The sequence below is a fragment of the Pieris brassicae genome, chromosome 1 (genome assembly GCF_905147105.1).
Source record: "Pieris brassicae chromosome 1, ilPieBrab1.1, whole genome shotgun sequence".
NCBI classification, from domain to species: Eukaryota; Metazoa; Arthropoda; class Insecta; order Lepidoptera; family Pieridae; genus Pieris; species Pieris brassicae.
The window spans coordinates 6,223,684-6,241,057 of NC_059665.1; the positions used below are offsets into that span (position 1 = coordinate 6,223,684).

The 17,374-nt window shown below is 34.0% G+C and overlaps 2 protein-coding genes across 7 annotated transcripts; one reads left to right on the forward strand and one right to left on the reverse strand.

Moving 5' to 3' along the window:
* Positions 1 to 1,378: 1,378 nt before the first annotated feature.
* LOC123707310 (elongation factor 1-beta') lies at positions 1,379 to 2,587 on the reverse strand. The gene is made up of 3 exons (XM_045657239.1): positions 2,427 to 2,587; positions 2,030 to 2,270; positions 1,379 to 1,777 (listed from the first exon to the last, which is right to left on the reverse strand). The coding sequence occupies exons 1-3, from the start codon at positions 2,504 to 2,506 to the stop codon at positions 1,433 to 1,435; spliced, it is 666 nt and encodes a 221-aa protein (XP_045513195.1). The 5' UTR covers positions 2,507 to 2,587; the 3' UTR covers positions 1,379 to 1,432.
* LOC123707277 (NADH-ubiquinone oxidoreductase 75 kDa subunit, mitochondrial) lies at positions 2,211 to 10,576 on the forward strand. 6 transcript variants are annotated; one of them, XM_045657187.1, is made up of 14 exons: positions 2,211 to 2,291; positions 3,232 to 3,402; positions 3,529 to 3,860; positions 4,278 to 4,419; positions 4,578 to 4,703; positions 4,951 to 5,046; positions 5,278 to 5,451; positions 5,680 to 5,845; positions 6,024 to 6,175; positions 6,870 to 7,076; positions 7,631 to 7,805; positions 8,437 to 8,599; positions 8,902 to 9,049; positions 9,886 to 10,576. In XM_045657187.1, exons 1-14 carry the CDS (start codon positions 2,289 to 2,291, stop codon positions 10,030 to 10,032), a joined length of 2,202 nt encoding a protein of 733 aa, XP_045513143.1. In that variant the 5' UTR covers positions 2,211 to 2,288; the 3' UTR covers positions 10,033 to 10,576. The 6 variants fall into 6 exon arrangements, with proteins under 6 accessions (XP_045513143.1, XP_045513151.1, XP_045513186.1 ...); XM_045657195.1 differs by lacking the exon at positions 2,211 to 2,291 and adding an exon at positions 2,832 to 2,913; XM_045657230.1 differs by lacking the exon at positions 2,211 to 2,291 and adding an exon at positions 2,858 to 2,875.
* The last annotated feature ends 6,798 nt before the right edge of the window (positions 10,577 to 17,374 follow it).

Genomic DNA, 17,374 nt, shown 5'->3' on the forward strand with positions numbered 1-17,374 from the left:
CTGAACTGCTGCTGGGTATGACAATAAAATTTAAATATTTACTTACGTCAGAATAAGTCCTGTTAAGAGTTTAGTTTAAAGTGTGTGTTGGTGTAGCTTTACAATATAGCTTTTCAATCAAAATGTTGCCATCTTGATTACTGAGTGTAAAAGGTACACTGCCACAGGGACCACACTTTTTAAATTATTTAAAGAAATAGGAATGGGAAGAGAACGCGGCGTAGACAAGGATTATGTTTAGCATTTTAATTTATTTCAGAATTTTCAACTATTCACAGATGAAAATGTCAAAATTTCAACTGTAATCGACAACTCCCTGTGAGAGGAGAGGAGGAGGAGAGGCAAAGCTTCTCTCTCAATGGTTATTGGTTGCACAGTCTTCTAGGGTTAAAAAGCAAAAATTTGGGTTAAAAATTTGATTTAATTGGTTAAGGGCGGAACAATCAAGGGTTCCGTCCAACCAAGGTCCAAGGTTCGGGTGGCTCTTCTTTTTTTTGGAACGATTACAGATTACAAAAACAACAAAAAAATATTAAGTATAAATTAGTGTGCACATATAGAACAGTTACCAAACCTAATGTTCTCTTCTTTAAAACGATATACACTGTATTACTGCCTCGAAGAAGTCTAACATTTTGTAAATACATTCCAACGTACTATCTACCTGGATGGGGAGGAACGACTGAATCTTCTGACTGATCAATTTGAAACGTGCATAAAGAGCAATTCTTAGTTTCATATCGCAGACCGTTTAGATACCCGAAAGTCAATCTCCACCTAAAAACAAAAAACCTATTCAGTAAGAAAGCGAATACTACTTAGCGATCTGTTTAAGATATCATTTACTCTAATAAATCTGGACACAATACGAACAGACATTTTTTTATTCTCGACGCCAAAACGAGTGACAGTTTTTGAGTAGCGCATTTAGGGGGCCCTGCCTTTACAATAAAACTTCCAAACTATATATAAAACTTGCAAAACGCATAAAAAATTATGCTAGCTGATATTGGAATTCGATTCTGCAGAGGCCTTACCACATATTAAGGTTTCTTGAAATATATTGACCATATTTCTGTCTTAACTGAAATTTTATTATTATTGAATAATGAGATTTTCCTTAGATTAAATGATATCATGCGTTTCTGTTTATCAGTTGCGCGATTTTTTTTATCTTAACGTTGCTGGTCCATTACTTTGCCTTTGTAAAATTTCAATGGAAAAAAGGATTTGTTTAATTTTACCCAAGTGCTACATCCCAAGCCATTATAACTAAGTTCGACTTCTCCATTGCAAACTATTGACTTTAAATGTTTTTGTTTTTACATAGGTCAGAAAAATAGTTTTCTTCAAATTCATGACATAATAAAAAAAAATACACATTTGTACAGGTAGCTTTTATTAAAAAGGTGCCAAGTTATGTTAAAGACATTTAGATTTTGTTGAAGGCAGCAATATCAACAGATTGGACAAAGTCTTCAAAGTCTTGAATCTTTTCAGTTAATAAATCAACTGATACTTTGTCATCCTCTATAACACTCATAATCTGTAGCTTGTTGATACCATAACCAACTGGGACTAGTTTAGAAGCACCCCAGAGAAGACCATCCATTTCAATTGTTCGTACAAGTTTTTCCATTTCTTTCATGTCTGTTTCATCATCCCAAGGCTTTACATCCAGAATGACAGAGGATTTGGCAATAAGAACAGGTTTTTTTGATTTCTTGTCAGCATAGGCCTTCAAACGCTCTTCTCGGATTTTGGCAGCCTCAGCATCCTACAACAAAATGATATTTACATTTCAGGACAGGAATGGAATTTCTATTTAGGAACAAGTTTCACCTATAATTCCATAGTATTATTCAAATAATCTATGTGAAATATTAATTATTGGATGTTGTAAGTAATAAATACATAAAATTAAAATTCTTTTGTATGTATAGAATAGTCAATAATTTTAATGTTTATTTAAAATAATAAGTACTGTTTTTTTCTCTAGCATTATTGTTTATAAAACTGGAGAATTTACCTCTTCTTCATCTCCAGACCCAAATAAGTCAACATCATCATCATCATCGTCTTTAGCAGCTGGAGCAGTTGTGGGCTTACCACCAGCTTTTAATGGGCTTACTCCTTCGGCCCACGCCTTTCGCTCCGCTGGAGTGTATGAGGCAATGTGGTTGTACCATCGGAGAGCGTGTGGCAGGCTGGCGGCCGGCGCTTTGCCTGCTTCATTGAACACTTGAACATCAGCTTGAGATGGAACATATCTGTAAAGCAGTTTAACTATGGTAAGTATCTCTTGTTACAACGATATCTAAATGTTCGTTTTATTAAATCGTCTTTTTAAGTCTATATGATATGATTTGGCGTTGACGTGGAGAAGTAACCTTAAAAGGTTAGAATCTCATTCCATCCACACTTACCCAGATATGTAACTCCTTTCAGCCAAATATTTGTTTAGTTCAGTTAATCCTTGTGCGGATTTAACGTCTCCGAAAGCCATTTTTAAGTTAGTATGTTTCTAAAATTCAATGCACCACACCACACCACACGACCCAACTTGAGTGAAGAAAAAGTTGAAAGAACACAGACTAGAACTAGAGTTGCCATCTTATACTTATTACATACTGACAAATGTTTTTACTCAAGATATTTGAAGATTTATTTAGTCAGGTGTGTTAAATAACACATTATTTGTCTTTTATCTTAATTAATAAGTCAATTATTATATTTAGATAATTAATAATCATCTGTGTTGTGCTTAATTTTAATATAGATTGGAATTTGGAAGTCTTGTCATAGATCTTGTTGATAAATGACAATGCAAAGTGAGAGGTTGTGACAGCTGTTCATAATACAAAATACAACAGTGGTCTGTCATTTTGTTCATAAAATTTGGCAAATTTTATAGTAGGTTTACATTTATTAAATAGGAAATGTTAAATTATTTTTTTTAATATATTGTATTATTCTAGGACAAAAGTATATTTGTGGTTTTGCAAATAAATAAATTGTTTAGGTTAGAAGCTCGTACTTATGTAACCATAACACAGCTGAAAGATTCAATACTTTTGGCTAACTAGATTAATGCGCAATATTTTAGTTTTCATCGTCTTTAAGCACTTAAATTATACAATAATTAGTTGATATATGTTTTATATTTTGTCAAATTATTATACTAAATGTGGTTGTGAAGTGTCATTACTTTAGTAAAGTATATTTCTACAGCAGAAAATGCTGCGCCAACCGCTGACTAGGGCGCTTGCATTGAGCTCCTCAAGCCGCATTGCACCCCTGGGAGTTCGAAGATATGCAGAGGCACTGGCTCAACCTGAAAAGGTTGAAGTATTCATTGATGATAAACCTGTTTATGTTCCACCAGGTACCACAGTGTTACAAGTAAGTAAAATTTTCAGTTGTAAATTTATAATAATATTTTTTTTGTTTATTTAAAATCATATTAATATTATTACACTAAAGAAATTTATGGTCTAATTTCAATTAATTTAACTAACTTTTCTTTAGGCTGCTGCAATGGTTGGTGTAGAAATTCCTCGTTTTTGCTATCATGAGAGATTGGCAGTTGCTGGTAACTGTCGTATGTGTTTGGTTGAAGTGGAAAAATCTCCCAAGCCTGTAGCAGCTTGTGCAATGCCTGTCATGAAGGGAATGAGGGTTAAGACTACATCTGATCTGACCAAGAAAGCTAGGGAGGGTGTGATGGAATTTCTTCTAGTTAATCACCCATTAGATTGTCCTATTTGTGATCAAGGAGGCGAATGTGATCTTCAGGATCAGTCTATGGCTTTTGGGTCTGATAAGAGTCGTTTCACTGACATACATTTTTCAGGGAAGAGGTACCTAATTTTTTTTATTTTAATACACTTGTAAATTGTTGTCAAAACTAACAGAGTATGAACGTAGAATGAAAGAGAAAACTAAGTTTTTTACATAAATTATTATTTATTGAACTTGGTAGTTAAGATACTCTAGGCCGATCCATTAGTCTTTCTTTTTATATAATTTTCTATTTTCTGCCTCCTAGTTCTGTATGTTTCAACTAACATGGTTTTAAAATTGTACTAACTGTTACTAAATTTTTTATAGTCCTTTTGGTATTTAGAAAATTTATTAATTTTAAAACTAAAATATTTTGCTCAAGCCTATCAAATTGAGTATTTAATCTGAAACAACTGTTACTAAATTTGAAATTACATGTTTAAATCATATAATTTCAAATTTAAACTTTTATTATAAAAATCCATATGAATCAGGGCTGTTGAAGATAAAGATGTTGGTCCCTTAATTAAAACAATCATGACACGTTGCATACACTGCACACGGTGTATCCGTTTTGCCTCAGAAGTGGCTGGTGTGGATGACTTTGGGACAACAGGGCGTGGTACAGACATGCAGGTAACTTTAAGCGTATAGATATGTGTGTTTCTTAATTACACATTGTTTAATGTACTTTTAGGCCCCTACTTTCCTTATTACATAGTTGACTTTTATAGTAAACTAAGGATTTGTGTTTTAAGGTGATTCTTAATGTTAAACACTGACTTTTTTACCAGGTTGGCACATATGTAGAGAAAATGTTCTTGTCAGAGCTTTCAGGCAATATTATAGACCTATGTCCGGTTGGTGCTTTGACATCAAAACCATACAGTTTTGCAGCTAGACCTTGGGAAACTAGAAGAGTGAGTATTATGATGAAAAACCTTAAGAAAACTTTTTTATGGACATCTATTTTAAGTTTTAGAACTTTTTCATTCAATTCATAAATATTTTCCTATAAACCTAACAACATAGCTTATGTTGAATGAATTACATAGTAGAAACATGTATATATGTTCATATTTATTGAAATTTAAACTTTACTTAACTACTACTACTAAACATAATGTAGTAGTCACAATTCACCAATGATTTGATTATGTATTTTAGATTGATTCAGTGGATGTTCTAGACCCACTGGGTAGTAACATCGTAGTTGCGACACGAACAAACGAAGTATTACGTATTTTACCAAGGACCAATGAGGTGAGTTTATAAAAATAAATTTTTACAGAAGTAAAATCATACCGACAATATGGTTAAAAACTTTTTAAAAGCAACACATCTGTTCCACAATAATTTAAAAAAATTATTATTGCAGACCAACTAAACAAAGCTTAATTTAGACCTTGTAGTAAATTGCAGTTTAATAAAATTTATATGAGAAAACATTTTTGTAGAGTTGATAGTTTTGTAATATTATATTTTGTTACAAAGGAAATTAATGAGGAGTGGCTGTCTGACAAGTCAAGATTTGCCTGTGATGGCTTAAAGAGGCAAAGGCTGGTAACCCCAATGGTAGCTGACAGCCGTGGTAATTTGACCCCTGTTGAATGGGAAGATGCTATTGTAGCAGCTGCCCATGCTATTAGAGACTGCCCACCTAATAAGGTATTTTCTGTCAAGAATTTCATAATTATTATTAGCTATTAGAATTTGTTTAGTTCAACAAATCCATTTGGTTTGTACCAATTGTTATTGGATATCATATCATATAATTTGTTAAAATTTCTATATTTTGTTTGGTTGTGGTTAAATATTAAAAATTAAGTGAATTTATGGTTAAATATAAAAAATAGTAAACAACTTTTTTATTTATTTAAAAGTATTTTTTTCTAGTTGGTAGCGATAGCTGGTGAATTGGCAGATGCAGAATCACTAGTGGCCCTGAAAGACTTGGTGAACAGATTGGGCGGAGAGAATGTTTGTACGGAACAATACTTCCCCATGGGAGGGTCTGGTACCGACTTGCGCTCGTCCTACCTTCTAAACACTAAGATAGCCAGTGAGTTATCATTACCTTTAATTAAGTCACATTAATGTTAGTTAAATTATCGAGATTTTTCGTCTAAAACTAAAATAGTTGCGATATTTGCAAACAATTTGATTTGGTTTCATTTCCAGATGTAATAGGGCTTATAATATAAAAACTGTATTCAATACTAACAAAAATTCACTTACAGACGTGGAAGACGCAGACTTTGTGCTACTTATTGGAACAAACGTACGGTTCGAAGCACCGCTCCTGAACGCACGTATACGTAAGGCGTTTATACACAAGGAGACCGATGTCGCATACATTGGCCCCAAAGTTGACCTCACTTATGAATACACGGTAAGGTGTTTTAAATGTATGTATAAGTTGTATGTTCGTAAAAAGGTGTATACTGGTCAGCTTGACGTAAAAAGTTAGTTTAAATATCATGTCTGTGTTCTCGTGTAGAGTCCTCCACAACCATATCCATACTAACATAATTATACTAAAAATAATTTGCGTATAATTCATACAAATTACGTCAAGAGTAAGCTGACGATAGGAACGCCTATTTAATAGCCTGCCTGCTATTACTAGTGCCAACACAGTTGGCCCCTTTAAATGACGTTTGGCGTGCTTGACATTGTTGCTATTTCTTCGTATTCTTTCTTGTTTTTTTTGTGTTGTGTAACTGGTAATAGATTAATTATAAGCCTGGAAGAAATCGCTTTTTAGCGATAAGGCCGCCCCTGCATCCCTTATATACCGAAATATAAATTTATAAAATAAGCCGACACAGATACAAATAAACAATTGTCGTATCAGTAACAGTTTGCGTGCATTTGTTTGTCTATAATAGAATTAAGCTTTATCCTTTTCTTTCCATAAATTCTTCAAATGTTTTGTGGATTTCAGCGAGATGAAAAACTTTACAGATGTAGTACATTAGTCTTTGTTTGTGTGATATAAATAATCTAAAAATATATATTAATATAAATAACACAACAATACAACAAATACTTCTTTGAATCCTATATTATATCTATGTTTTCAGCATGTCGGCGACTCAGCATCTATTGTTAAAGAATTGGCGACTGGTTCTTCAAATCATGAGGTACTTAAACGGCTGCAATCCGCTAAAAGACCCGTGGTAATTCTTGGAGCCGATCAGCTGAAGACTTCTGAAGGATCAGCGCTTCTGGCCTTCACACAGGAACTTGCTTTGCGGTTGCAAGATAAGCTTGAAGATAAGGAATGGAAGGTAATTGCATCTAAATAAGCAATTTCTTATATCAATATTTCGAAAAGTGACAACACTATGGGAAAGTCATATTTATGTTAAAAAATCGTGTGATTGGTAAATCAGTTGACGTTTGTGTCCCTCGCTGTGTATCTCGCAAAATTTCCCCCCAGTCCCATGTTCAATGCTCAAGAAGTTTGCCGGTATCTGTACTTAAGCAATAAAGATTTTTTGTATGATCTCAGTTGTGTGGTACATGAATATTTAGTATGTTGATGTGTTGGTGTTTTGGGTATGTCCTAAATGAGTCTATTAAAGTAAGTTTATATCAAATATTTTTTTTATTAATATATCAACTATCATAAATTTACAATCGGGTCCCATTTGATCTCTCAACAGCCATAGTCCAAGCGTTGTACAGAGATGTGATCTTTGCCTGCCCTTGGTCCAACTGGTAAATAATTTAGCCTATCTTTACAATAAATATAAACCAGGATAAAACGACAACATTTAATATATTCTGCTAGCGGCTTTTAATTTACTTTATAGTATATCATTTTTCTGAAAATTTTCAGGTCCTAAACGTCCTTCAAAGAACCGCATCACAAGTAGCAGCTTTGGACGTTGGTTACAAACCAGGTGTTGGGGCGATTCTGCAAGATGGACCAAAGGTTGTCTACCTACTGGGAGCAGATGCAGGAGTAGTCACTCGGGAGTCTTTGCCTAAAGACTGTGTTGTTATTTATCAAGGTGGGGTTTTTTGAGGTATAAAGAGACATATCTTCAAGCAAAGCGTTACATATCATTTGTTAATGCATGAAATGATAAATAAAATATCAATGTAAGCGATAAGATTATCTTAATTAGTTCAGCTCATACTTAATGAGAGGTTATCGGTCATACTGAAATATCGTACATCGCCTGAACGTCCGGTTAAAGTAAGGTAATAAACCAAATATTAAACTAATAAATAGTGTATTTGCGTTTATTGTCGTCAAAACTATTCAATAGAAACAGTATCGGCACATAGAACTCATCGTTCCACATTGAGTATCCTGATGTGAGACAGTGTTTCAACAATATCTTCATAATTTGGTGACATGTTCTGTTCCCTAAGTCTTTTTGCAATTATGTCTAGGAAGTCATTTAGTGTTTGTAAATTGTGACTCAATGTCAAAACTCACCATGGTTTCATTGTGGAGTAATTTGAGATCTCTCAATGTTTCCACAAAGTGGTAAGTGTCCTTAACATAAGCACTAGTGTGCCCCCTGAGAGGGGATAATTGATACCAAGTGTTTGGCTAATTTGTATGTGGGTGAGTCGATATGACTGACTATGGGTCTTAAAGTATTGTTGTGTCAGTGTTATTTTTTTCTTTAGGTCATCACGGTGACGTGGGTGCGTCCATTGCGGACGTGGTACTCCCGGGTGCAGCGTACACTGAGAAGCGGGGAACGTACGTGAACGCCGAAGGACGGGCGCAGCAGACCCTGCCCGCTGTTACTCCGCCGGGCAAGGCTCGGGAGGACTGGAAGATTTTACGGTACCACGTTCCACGCAAAATTAGTTTGAGACTTTCAGAAAATTATAATTGTTAGTTCTATGCCTACATATCATAGATTTTTCAATATTTAACATTTACCAAACTAATCGTTTGTCTGGATTTTTTAAACTAAATATAAAAAACAGCTTTCATAATACATAACTCAAACTAGAAAAAAAAAACTACTCGATTAAATAGTTATTAATTGTTTTATCCAGTATGCGTTTTACTTTCAAAACGAACGATTTGATACGATTTTCACGCTGTTTTCGACTTTCCTTTAAGATAGTCTTTTATTTTAGGGCGCTTTCGGAAGTATTGGGAGCGCGTCTGCCTTACGATACCTTGGACGAGGTGCGTCATAGAATGGCTGAGATAAGTCCGTCACTGGTCGCGTATGGAGATGTCCAGAATAACAATTACTTTGCCCAGGCTAGAGTGTTGGCACAGGTTCGTTTTTTTCATCAGTTTATTACACGACATTCTACACTTTATTTTATTAAAAGAAAAGCAAGCATTGAGCGTCAAGAAATTTTTTGCCGCGCACCACCGCTATGTGGAACCAGCTGCCCACTATTTTCTAACCAATTCGACTTAGGGTCTTCAAGAAAAGAGCGTACCAATTCTTAAAAAGCCGGCAACGCACTCGCGAGCCGCTGTTCTATAAAAAATAAACAAAAAGAAAATCATACTTGTTATAGAAGTTTCCTTCAATAGAAAACATCGTATATCAAATTGTAGTAGGGAGCGTTCAAGTATTACGTCACGCAATTTTTGGAGATTATTGACCCCCCGCCCATGAAACGCACCGTAACGTTTTCTGTATCCAATAGTAAAACGTTTCGTGACCACCCCCAGTGACTCTTTATACCTAAAGTTAAAGTTCAGTACTGTAAAGTACTGAAAAGTGAAAAATAATATTAACAATAACGCGTAATTCAATCCCCGCCCCGCATCGTAACGTTTTACAATAGGAAACCAAACCCCCCCCCCCCCCCAAATTACGTAACGTGACGTCGTTACGTAATACTTGAACGCTCCCGTATATGTATATAGATTTTCCTAGGATCACTGATTATTCATATCATTTTTATACGTTAAGAGCCTCTTTATACCTTATACTATTAATAATTTAACATTTAATAAAGCGACTTTGCGTGCGTGTCTTCATTGAATAAATCTTGTACAGATGATAGAACATTATATCTTAAGATAAATATATTAATAAGAACACTTACCAGTTATGTTAGTTCTATGCATTATTTTGATACACGATTTTCTTACAGAGTTTACAGAAACCTGTGTCTGGAAAACTGGACGTGCAGTTAAAGCAATTAGAAGATTTCTTCATGACAGACGCAATTAGTCGTGCCTCACCCACTATGGCCAAGTGCGTTCAGGCCGTACTTAAACAGAAACAATCTCCATATTAAATCCCAACATAGTAGACATTTATTCATTCTACCATACTTACGGATACAAAGTCGCTAGTTATGATATCACGTTATTATATTACTATAGCTAGTATTTTACTACTTATATATATATTTAAAGAACTTTAGTAAAACAATGGGTGACGTAAATGTATATTAAAGCTTTTCTATAAACTTACAGATCATAATTGTATCACATTGTATTTCTATTATATAGTAGAATGAATAAAGGCAATCAACCAAAATATTGCTTGAAAATAATTCAAATATTAATTTATATATTAAATCTATAATCAAGCGAATTTTTATATTAGAATTTTCGCCTTTCTGCAATCATTTTAACGAAGGAATACTTCACAAAGAAATAGCAAATGAACATTCCTTTAGCATCGTTTGGCAGTTTCATTTGTTACATAATTGTAAGCATACAGTTTCAATTTATCGTATTAAACGTAGATGGGAATGTGAGACAAGACGGAATAAATGTATGTAAAGAAGTGTAAATATTTATTAGTTAAATAAATCGTAGAATAATGATTGTCGACTTTGTATTTTTATTTTCAAAACCAAAGCCTTCAAAATATAGAGAAATAAAGAATTCTCTTTAATATTAAGGTACTGGAAGGGTCTTGACATCTAAGCAGTTTGTACGCCGATAGTCCTGAAAACAAAATCATATAACCAAAAAAAACCACTGCGAAAAATATACTAAACTCAAAAAAATACATAAAATAAGTTTCGTAAGTATTCAGACAAGTAAATAAAAATACTGATTAGCGATGAAAATGAAGTAATTACTTTCTTGGTTATCATCAAGAAATATTTAAAATCGGATTATCGTCTGTCAAGCATAAATAGGCTGTTTGAAAGAATAAAAATAAAGTGTTATTGAAAGTAATGTTAATAAAACATCGCTTTAAAAGCATTGAAGAGAAAAATAATTATTTTTTCAACGATACCATAAATAGAAGTATTAATTAAAGATTAGTCGAATCCACGATGACGTTTGTACATAGTACATCCAGTAAATGTATTCGATACTTAGAGTTTAATTGCGTCAAAAATGTGTAATTTTAGAAATGATATTATATGTATTAATAATAGATAAAAAATGAAGTATACGTGTTTAGTGGCACGGTACATAATACTCCTGCGGCGCCATCACATAACAGAATTAAAAAATATATAATTATATAGGTTCGATAGAAGCCAATGTATAATCTGAAATGGTTTTTAAATGCTAAAAAAAGCAATCGCTCTGATCCAACGAACATACAAAGCCACAACCTGCCATTTTTCAAAATCTACAATAGACGGAGGCAATTGAGTGCAAGGAGAAGGCGATAGCGGTTAGTTTAGATATAGCGAATGCTATCTTCTTTCAGGTGTAGCATAAAGCGTATCTAGCGTAGAAGTTTCCGGGGCTTCCGAGAAATTATGCAACTTTATCTCTAGCTTCCTGACCATCAAGGTCGTCATTGACGGAGCATGTTCCGACTTCAAACCCGTGAACAATAAAGTTGTGTCCTATCCCCAACCCCATTTCTTCTGGATATCAATGGAATGTTGTAAGTTCGCATTCATTACTATCCGGATGATAGATCTGGGGATACGGGACCGTATTCAATGAAGATCGCTTTTTATCATATATATCAATATATAGAGTCACTTTCCGAGCCGCGTGTTTATCATGTAGCGTGTTCATATGTGTTGTTCGGATTAATACATGCAGCTGAGCTTCATCATCGAATGATAAAAAGGCAGTTTTGCCGTGCACCACCACTATGTGGAATCGCACCGCTGCCCACTTTAGTATTTTCGAACCAATTCGACATGGAGTAGGCAACGCACTAACGAGCCCTCAGTGTCCATGGGTGAACATCAGATGAGCTGCTGGATAAGCTCGTGCGTTTACAAAACTTCTGTATAATAGAAACCCATTACACAAACTTTGTAAGCAAATTTTACACTGTGTTGGCTATAAAGATTAAAAATTCCCTTCTGATTCTTCATACCTATCGTCCTTCTACATTCTTCTATATACGCACATCCGGTCAGTATCGTCACTACTTTTCATGTTTTCATCTTAAAATTTGTTTTTTTATATCTGTATTAGTAAGTTTATAAGTCTTTATTAACATTAAAATTTGAGTGATATTTTTTTTCATTGAATAAATAATAATATAATTTTAGGTTTCGCACTCCTGCACTTCTTTACAATTCTTTTCTTGACTGTTTACTTTAATTATGGTTGTCTGGCAGAGTTTTTTTTATGTTTGTTGTTATTATTATTATTTAACTATGCATAAAAGTGTAAATAAATAAAAAGTCTAAAACTATGTCCGGCTTTTACTGGACGTCTGGCAACGCTACACTCGAGTTACATAGTTAACGCAATAAATTTTGAAGTTATGGATATCGTATTTAGTGAAAATCTAATCCTTTTGTAAAACTGACAAGACAATTATCAGGAGCCAAGCGAGGCATTTCAGTAATGAATTAAAAATACATCAACAACTTTCCTAGCCGTGTGCTTGTACTGGCATTCCTTGAATAAGGTGTGTTGCAAACTGTGCATGTGCTGTGTTGAGTCCACTCCAATCAGATGGCTGCTTTTGACGTTTTTTATATTCTTCCACTAGTTTATTTTGAACTAGTAATTTCGGATCTAAAAAGGTTTTTTTAATAATGAAAACATTTACAGATTGCAGATTTACAACTTGTCCTTGTTAATTAATATATAAGATTCTTTAAAACATTTAATAAGAAATAAAACCCATTTAATATCACGAATATATGTTCATATTTCTCGTCTTCATGGACAAAGGAATTGAGATCTAGATGAGTACCAAGTTATTTAGAGGTGAATAAATTAAAAGTGGAATTAATTTATATGGCGTGATACGTTACTGTCGTGTCTAGATATTGGTTGTCGCGAATTTGGACACACTGTTATTTGTGGTAGGAAAAATTATGATGATGTAATAATAGTATACCTAGGTAACACTAAAAATGTTTAGAAAATGAAAAACGGCTTAATGTAGAAAGTTGCCAATACTTTTATTGTTTTTCGAAGCAATCTCCGTTCCTCTCTACACATCGTCGCATTCGATGGAACCACTGAGAAAAGCAGTGGGCCATTCTTCCTCTTCTATGGCATTTTTGTACGCTTTCACCGCATCTTCAGGGCTCGTAAAGCGAATACCTCGAATTTTATCTTTAGTTCTTGGGTATAAATGAAAGTCACATTGCGCAAGGTCAGGACTGTACGGCGGATGACTCATAATCTCGACACCTGCCATAGCCAAATATTCACCAGTCCATGTGAAGGTGTTTCTGGTCGTCGGTTAAAGTATGGGGAATCCATCTGGTACAAAGCTTCCTGACGCCTTAATGTTCGTGTAATATTTTTTGAACTTGACTTATACCAATGCCTAGGCTTGCCCGTATCTGCTGATAGGTCATTCTCTTATCTTCCTATATCATGCGTCGCACAGCACTGATGTTATCTTCAGTAGTCGCTGTTAAAGGATGTCCCTCATGCGGAACATCATTGAGATTGCAACGTCCACGCTTAAACTCGTTAAACCAATTGTAAATAGTGGCAGGAGATTGGGCTTCATTAAGAAATGTTAATCGCAACCTAGCTTTGTTGTTGAGTAAAGCCCACAATAAAAGTCATAATAAATCATTGACCGAAAATTTTCTCGAGTTACGTTCATTTTCATAAAATTAAATTGAAATTTAAAAAAGTTTTCATTACCAATGTTTCTAACTGGCCAGTTCTAAGCATTTTCAGTGTTACCCACGTATATATTGTTACCTATTCTTGGCATGTCATTCTTTGTAGAACGTCTATCTTTGCATGATTTGGAAAGTATGCATTGACGATCGCATTTGTCGTGTTTTTTAACCAAACCACATCTTACTGACGTGGTTCCTTTATTTTCAATCAATTTTGGTTTTGATTTTGGCTCGCTATAACTGCAAAGTAAACACATTTTTCAATAATATTATAAAACTGCTCTAGATAAAACGTCACTGCAGAAGTATCTTAGTTGAGATCCCGAATTCGATCATTAGGCAAAATGCCGACAGAAGAGCGGTAAGTGTTAAAATTGCAGTAGTTAAACTTGTTTAATAAAACCAAGAACCATAACTAACTAGATACTCGCTAACTAAAATAAATATGTTTCAGAAAAGGAAATAACTTACGCTTCTAACGAATGTCTTAGACCCGTTTCAATGAATGAATCGTAGCGCGATTGTTGTTCTTCTTTGAGCAATTTGAGTTGATTGTACACACTTGCAGTTCGATTGATGTTTCTCTCTTTCATAATCTATAAGTTTACTGTTTGCTTAATAAATAAGTATAACAATTTCTTCATATAAATATCATAACTGCTATTATTTTTTCTAATTTTCACTGTATCACATCATCCAGTTTTTGTTTCTCGAGAGACATCACCAGTAAGATGAAACAAAGCGTTAAAAATGTGTTTTAAGCTTTCGCTCTTGATAATACAATTTTATTAGGCCAGATTAGGTTAGTTAGATACCTTATTATTGATAGCTTTTATCTTGTAGTTGATGCGCTCTTGTTGTTCGCGTATGTCCTCAATAGCTTTTAATGATTCCATTTCTTCTTGCTTCCGTTTTGCTTTTATCATTTCTCTTTCTTCCAGGTCATTTTTAATATTGTTTTTGATATTTTCCTTATAGTAGTATAAGAAGTTATACCCCTTTTTGTGGCTTATTTATTAATAACTTTCGCAATGAAAGCATGATAACCATATGAAATATTAAATTCTAAATCGCCGAATTGAATTGAATACCTTGTCTATCTCTTCTAAAGTTTTTATCTTTTCAATATACGTTAAATCTGCTTGAATGTTTTCAAACTGTTCTCTCTTCTGATTATTCTGGTTTTTAATTCTAATAACAAATAAATTTATGAATTATCTGTCTTCTTAACTAAGTAAGTATCTGTATTATACGGTTCAAATTTACGGAAAAATTTGGCAATCGATAAATTGAAATGTGATTAGACAATTTATTGACTGACACGTGAGTATACCAAAATTAAAATATATATAAAATTTGCGGGCTTCTTATAATCAATATATTTTAGTGAACTACTTCTTCTCCGTTCATACTCAAAGTACTCTGATTCTCAAAGTTGTTGAAATAGTATATATATACTATAATAACTAACATAACTTTGTTGATTTCCACCGTTTGTAAATAATCTTCCCTCTGCTTCAACTTTATCTTTCTCTCTTTCTGTTCCATTTCTTCTGCACTTTCAATAGAGTTACATAAAGGTACCACTTGTTGTTGATGCATTGCATCCTCTTTCATTTTCTTCTTGAATTCAATTTGAGCATTCCTTTCTTCTATGGTTTTCGACTCCAAAAGCGCACTGAAGACAAGAAATCTTTATTCCTAGGTAACGAACGAAGAATAATGTTAATTAAATTGGCAGGTACAGAAGCGAAAGCGTTTAAACTTGTATTCTTTTTTTCAACAACAACTACCTTTTTACAACGATTACATTCTTAGCTCTTTAAATGTTAGGCAAGAAGGTGATCAGCGTTCAGCGTCCATTTACCCGAATTTCTTATGCCTAAAATTAAACTTAAGAGCACCAGGTCTGTAACGACTAAGCTGCTTGAAACTGGAACAGAGTAAGTGGTAAGTCAATTATTAGCACAAACCTCAACAATTGTCTTCCATAACAGCTATCTTCAAAAATGAGTTCCCTTGCTTGTTTGATAGATTTCCTATGGTTAACTTTATTCATATTAGTCTTAGGCAAATATTCCGTTATGAACGCAATATTCTTTGCTTGTTGAATTTGTTTTTGTTTCTCTATAAGACATACACGTCCCTTAAATAAGAAAAACACCAATATAATGTAACCTTATATATATTGAATATGAACTCAATATTTACAGTACTTCGCAGTACAGAAGGGTCATGAGGTCTAGGCTACTTCGAAATGAAAGTATATTCCAATTCCTAAAACCTATTATTCCATCTTGGTATTTATTATACCTAGTCTGGCCATAATTACTGCTACTATTGAAAATTAACAAAATATTACATTTGAATTTGTAGAAAATAACAATATGATTGTGCATTGAGTTTTCTCATTTTGGCGGCAATAAATTGTACAATATTTTGCGATATTAAAATGGAGTGGGGTGATATAGAGAACCGAATCGCTGTAATCGCATTACACAAAGTAGGTATAGAGCCAAATGCCATTTTTAAAACTCTGCATACGTTTGGTAGTAGTAAAATGTTTGTGTACCGGGCTATTAATAGGTACAATGAGACCTTCTCTTTTTGTGACAGAAAATGATCTGGCCGTCCACGTAGTGTTCGTACGAAAAAGGTGGTCAAAGCAGTGAGGAAAAGAATTCGAAGAAATGCTGTCCGAAAGCAAAAAAAAATTACGCCGGGAGATGAAGATAGCACCTAGAACCATGTCGCGGATTTTAAAAAATTACTTAGGACTTGTAGCCTATAAGAGACGTACTGGTAATTTCTTAACTGATAATTTAAAAAAAGAATAGGATGGTAAACTCGCACAACTACTGAAGCGGCACGCAAAGGCAGGTCACAAAAAAAATGTTTACGGATGAGCAAATTTTTACAACTTTTACAACATTTTAACAAACAAAATGACCGTATTTATGCTCAAAGCTTAGGCTCGGCAGTATCCGACTTCAGTCATGGTTTGGTGGGGTAGTAGCTACTACCTTCATAGCTATGAAGGAGAAAAAGGTATCAAATCTGCGGCACAAGTGTATCAAGATACCATTCTTAAGAAGGTAGTGAAGCCCCTTAACAACACCATGTTCAATAACCAAGAATGGTCCTTCCGAACAGACTCAGCGCCGGGTCACAAAGCTAGGTCTACGCAGTCTTGATTGTAAGCGAACCCTTTGGACTTCATCACAACTGAAGTCTAGCCGTCGTCTAGACCCGATCTTAATCCGCTGATTATAATTTTTGGTCAGCTTTAGAGAGTACTGCTTGCTCTAAACCTCATGATAGTTTAGAGTCCCTAACACATCCGTAGTATTGGCAGTGAAGAATTTTTGGAAAGAGTGCGTTCTTCTATTGATATCTGGCCTCAATGTTTAAAAGGACTGTAATGCAGCCAATGGAGACCACTATAAGCTTTTTATATTTTAAATTGTTTTATATTTATGTATTAAACTAATACACTGTAAAATAATTATTCTACATATAATTTTTTAATCGTCTAGTAGTTTTGGAGCCTATTGAACGAAAAATAAATAATCAATAAAATCTTTACTCTTTATTATTT

Coding starts and splice junctions, on each gene's coding strand:
- LOC123707277 (XM_045657187.1), top strand. Junction 4,704..4,950: donor GACCTTGGGAAACTAGAAGA/GTGAGTATTATG, acceptor TATGTATTTTAG/ATTGATTCAGTGGATGTTCT. Junction 8,600..8,901: donor GAGGACTGGAAGATTTTACG/GTACCACGTTCC, acceptor CTTTTATTTTAG/GGCGCTTTCGGAAGTATTGG.
- LOC123707310 (XM_045657239.1), bottom strand. CDS start 2,506: ATGGCTTTCGGAGACGTTAAATCCGCACAAGGATTAACTGAACTAAAC. Junction 2,271..2,426: donor GAAAGGAGTTACATATCTGG/GTAAGTGTGGAT, acceptor ACTGCTTTACAG/ATATGTTCCATCTCAAGCTG. Junction 1,778..2,029: donor GGTCTGGAGATGAAGAAGAG/GTAAATTCTCCA, acceptor ATTTTGTTGTAG/GATGCTGAGGCTGCCAAAAT.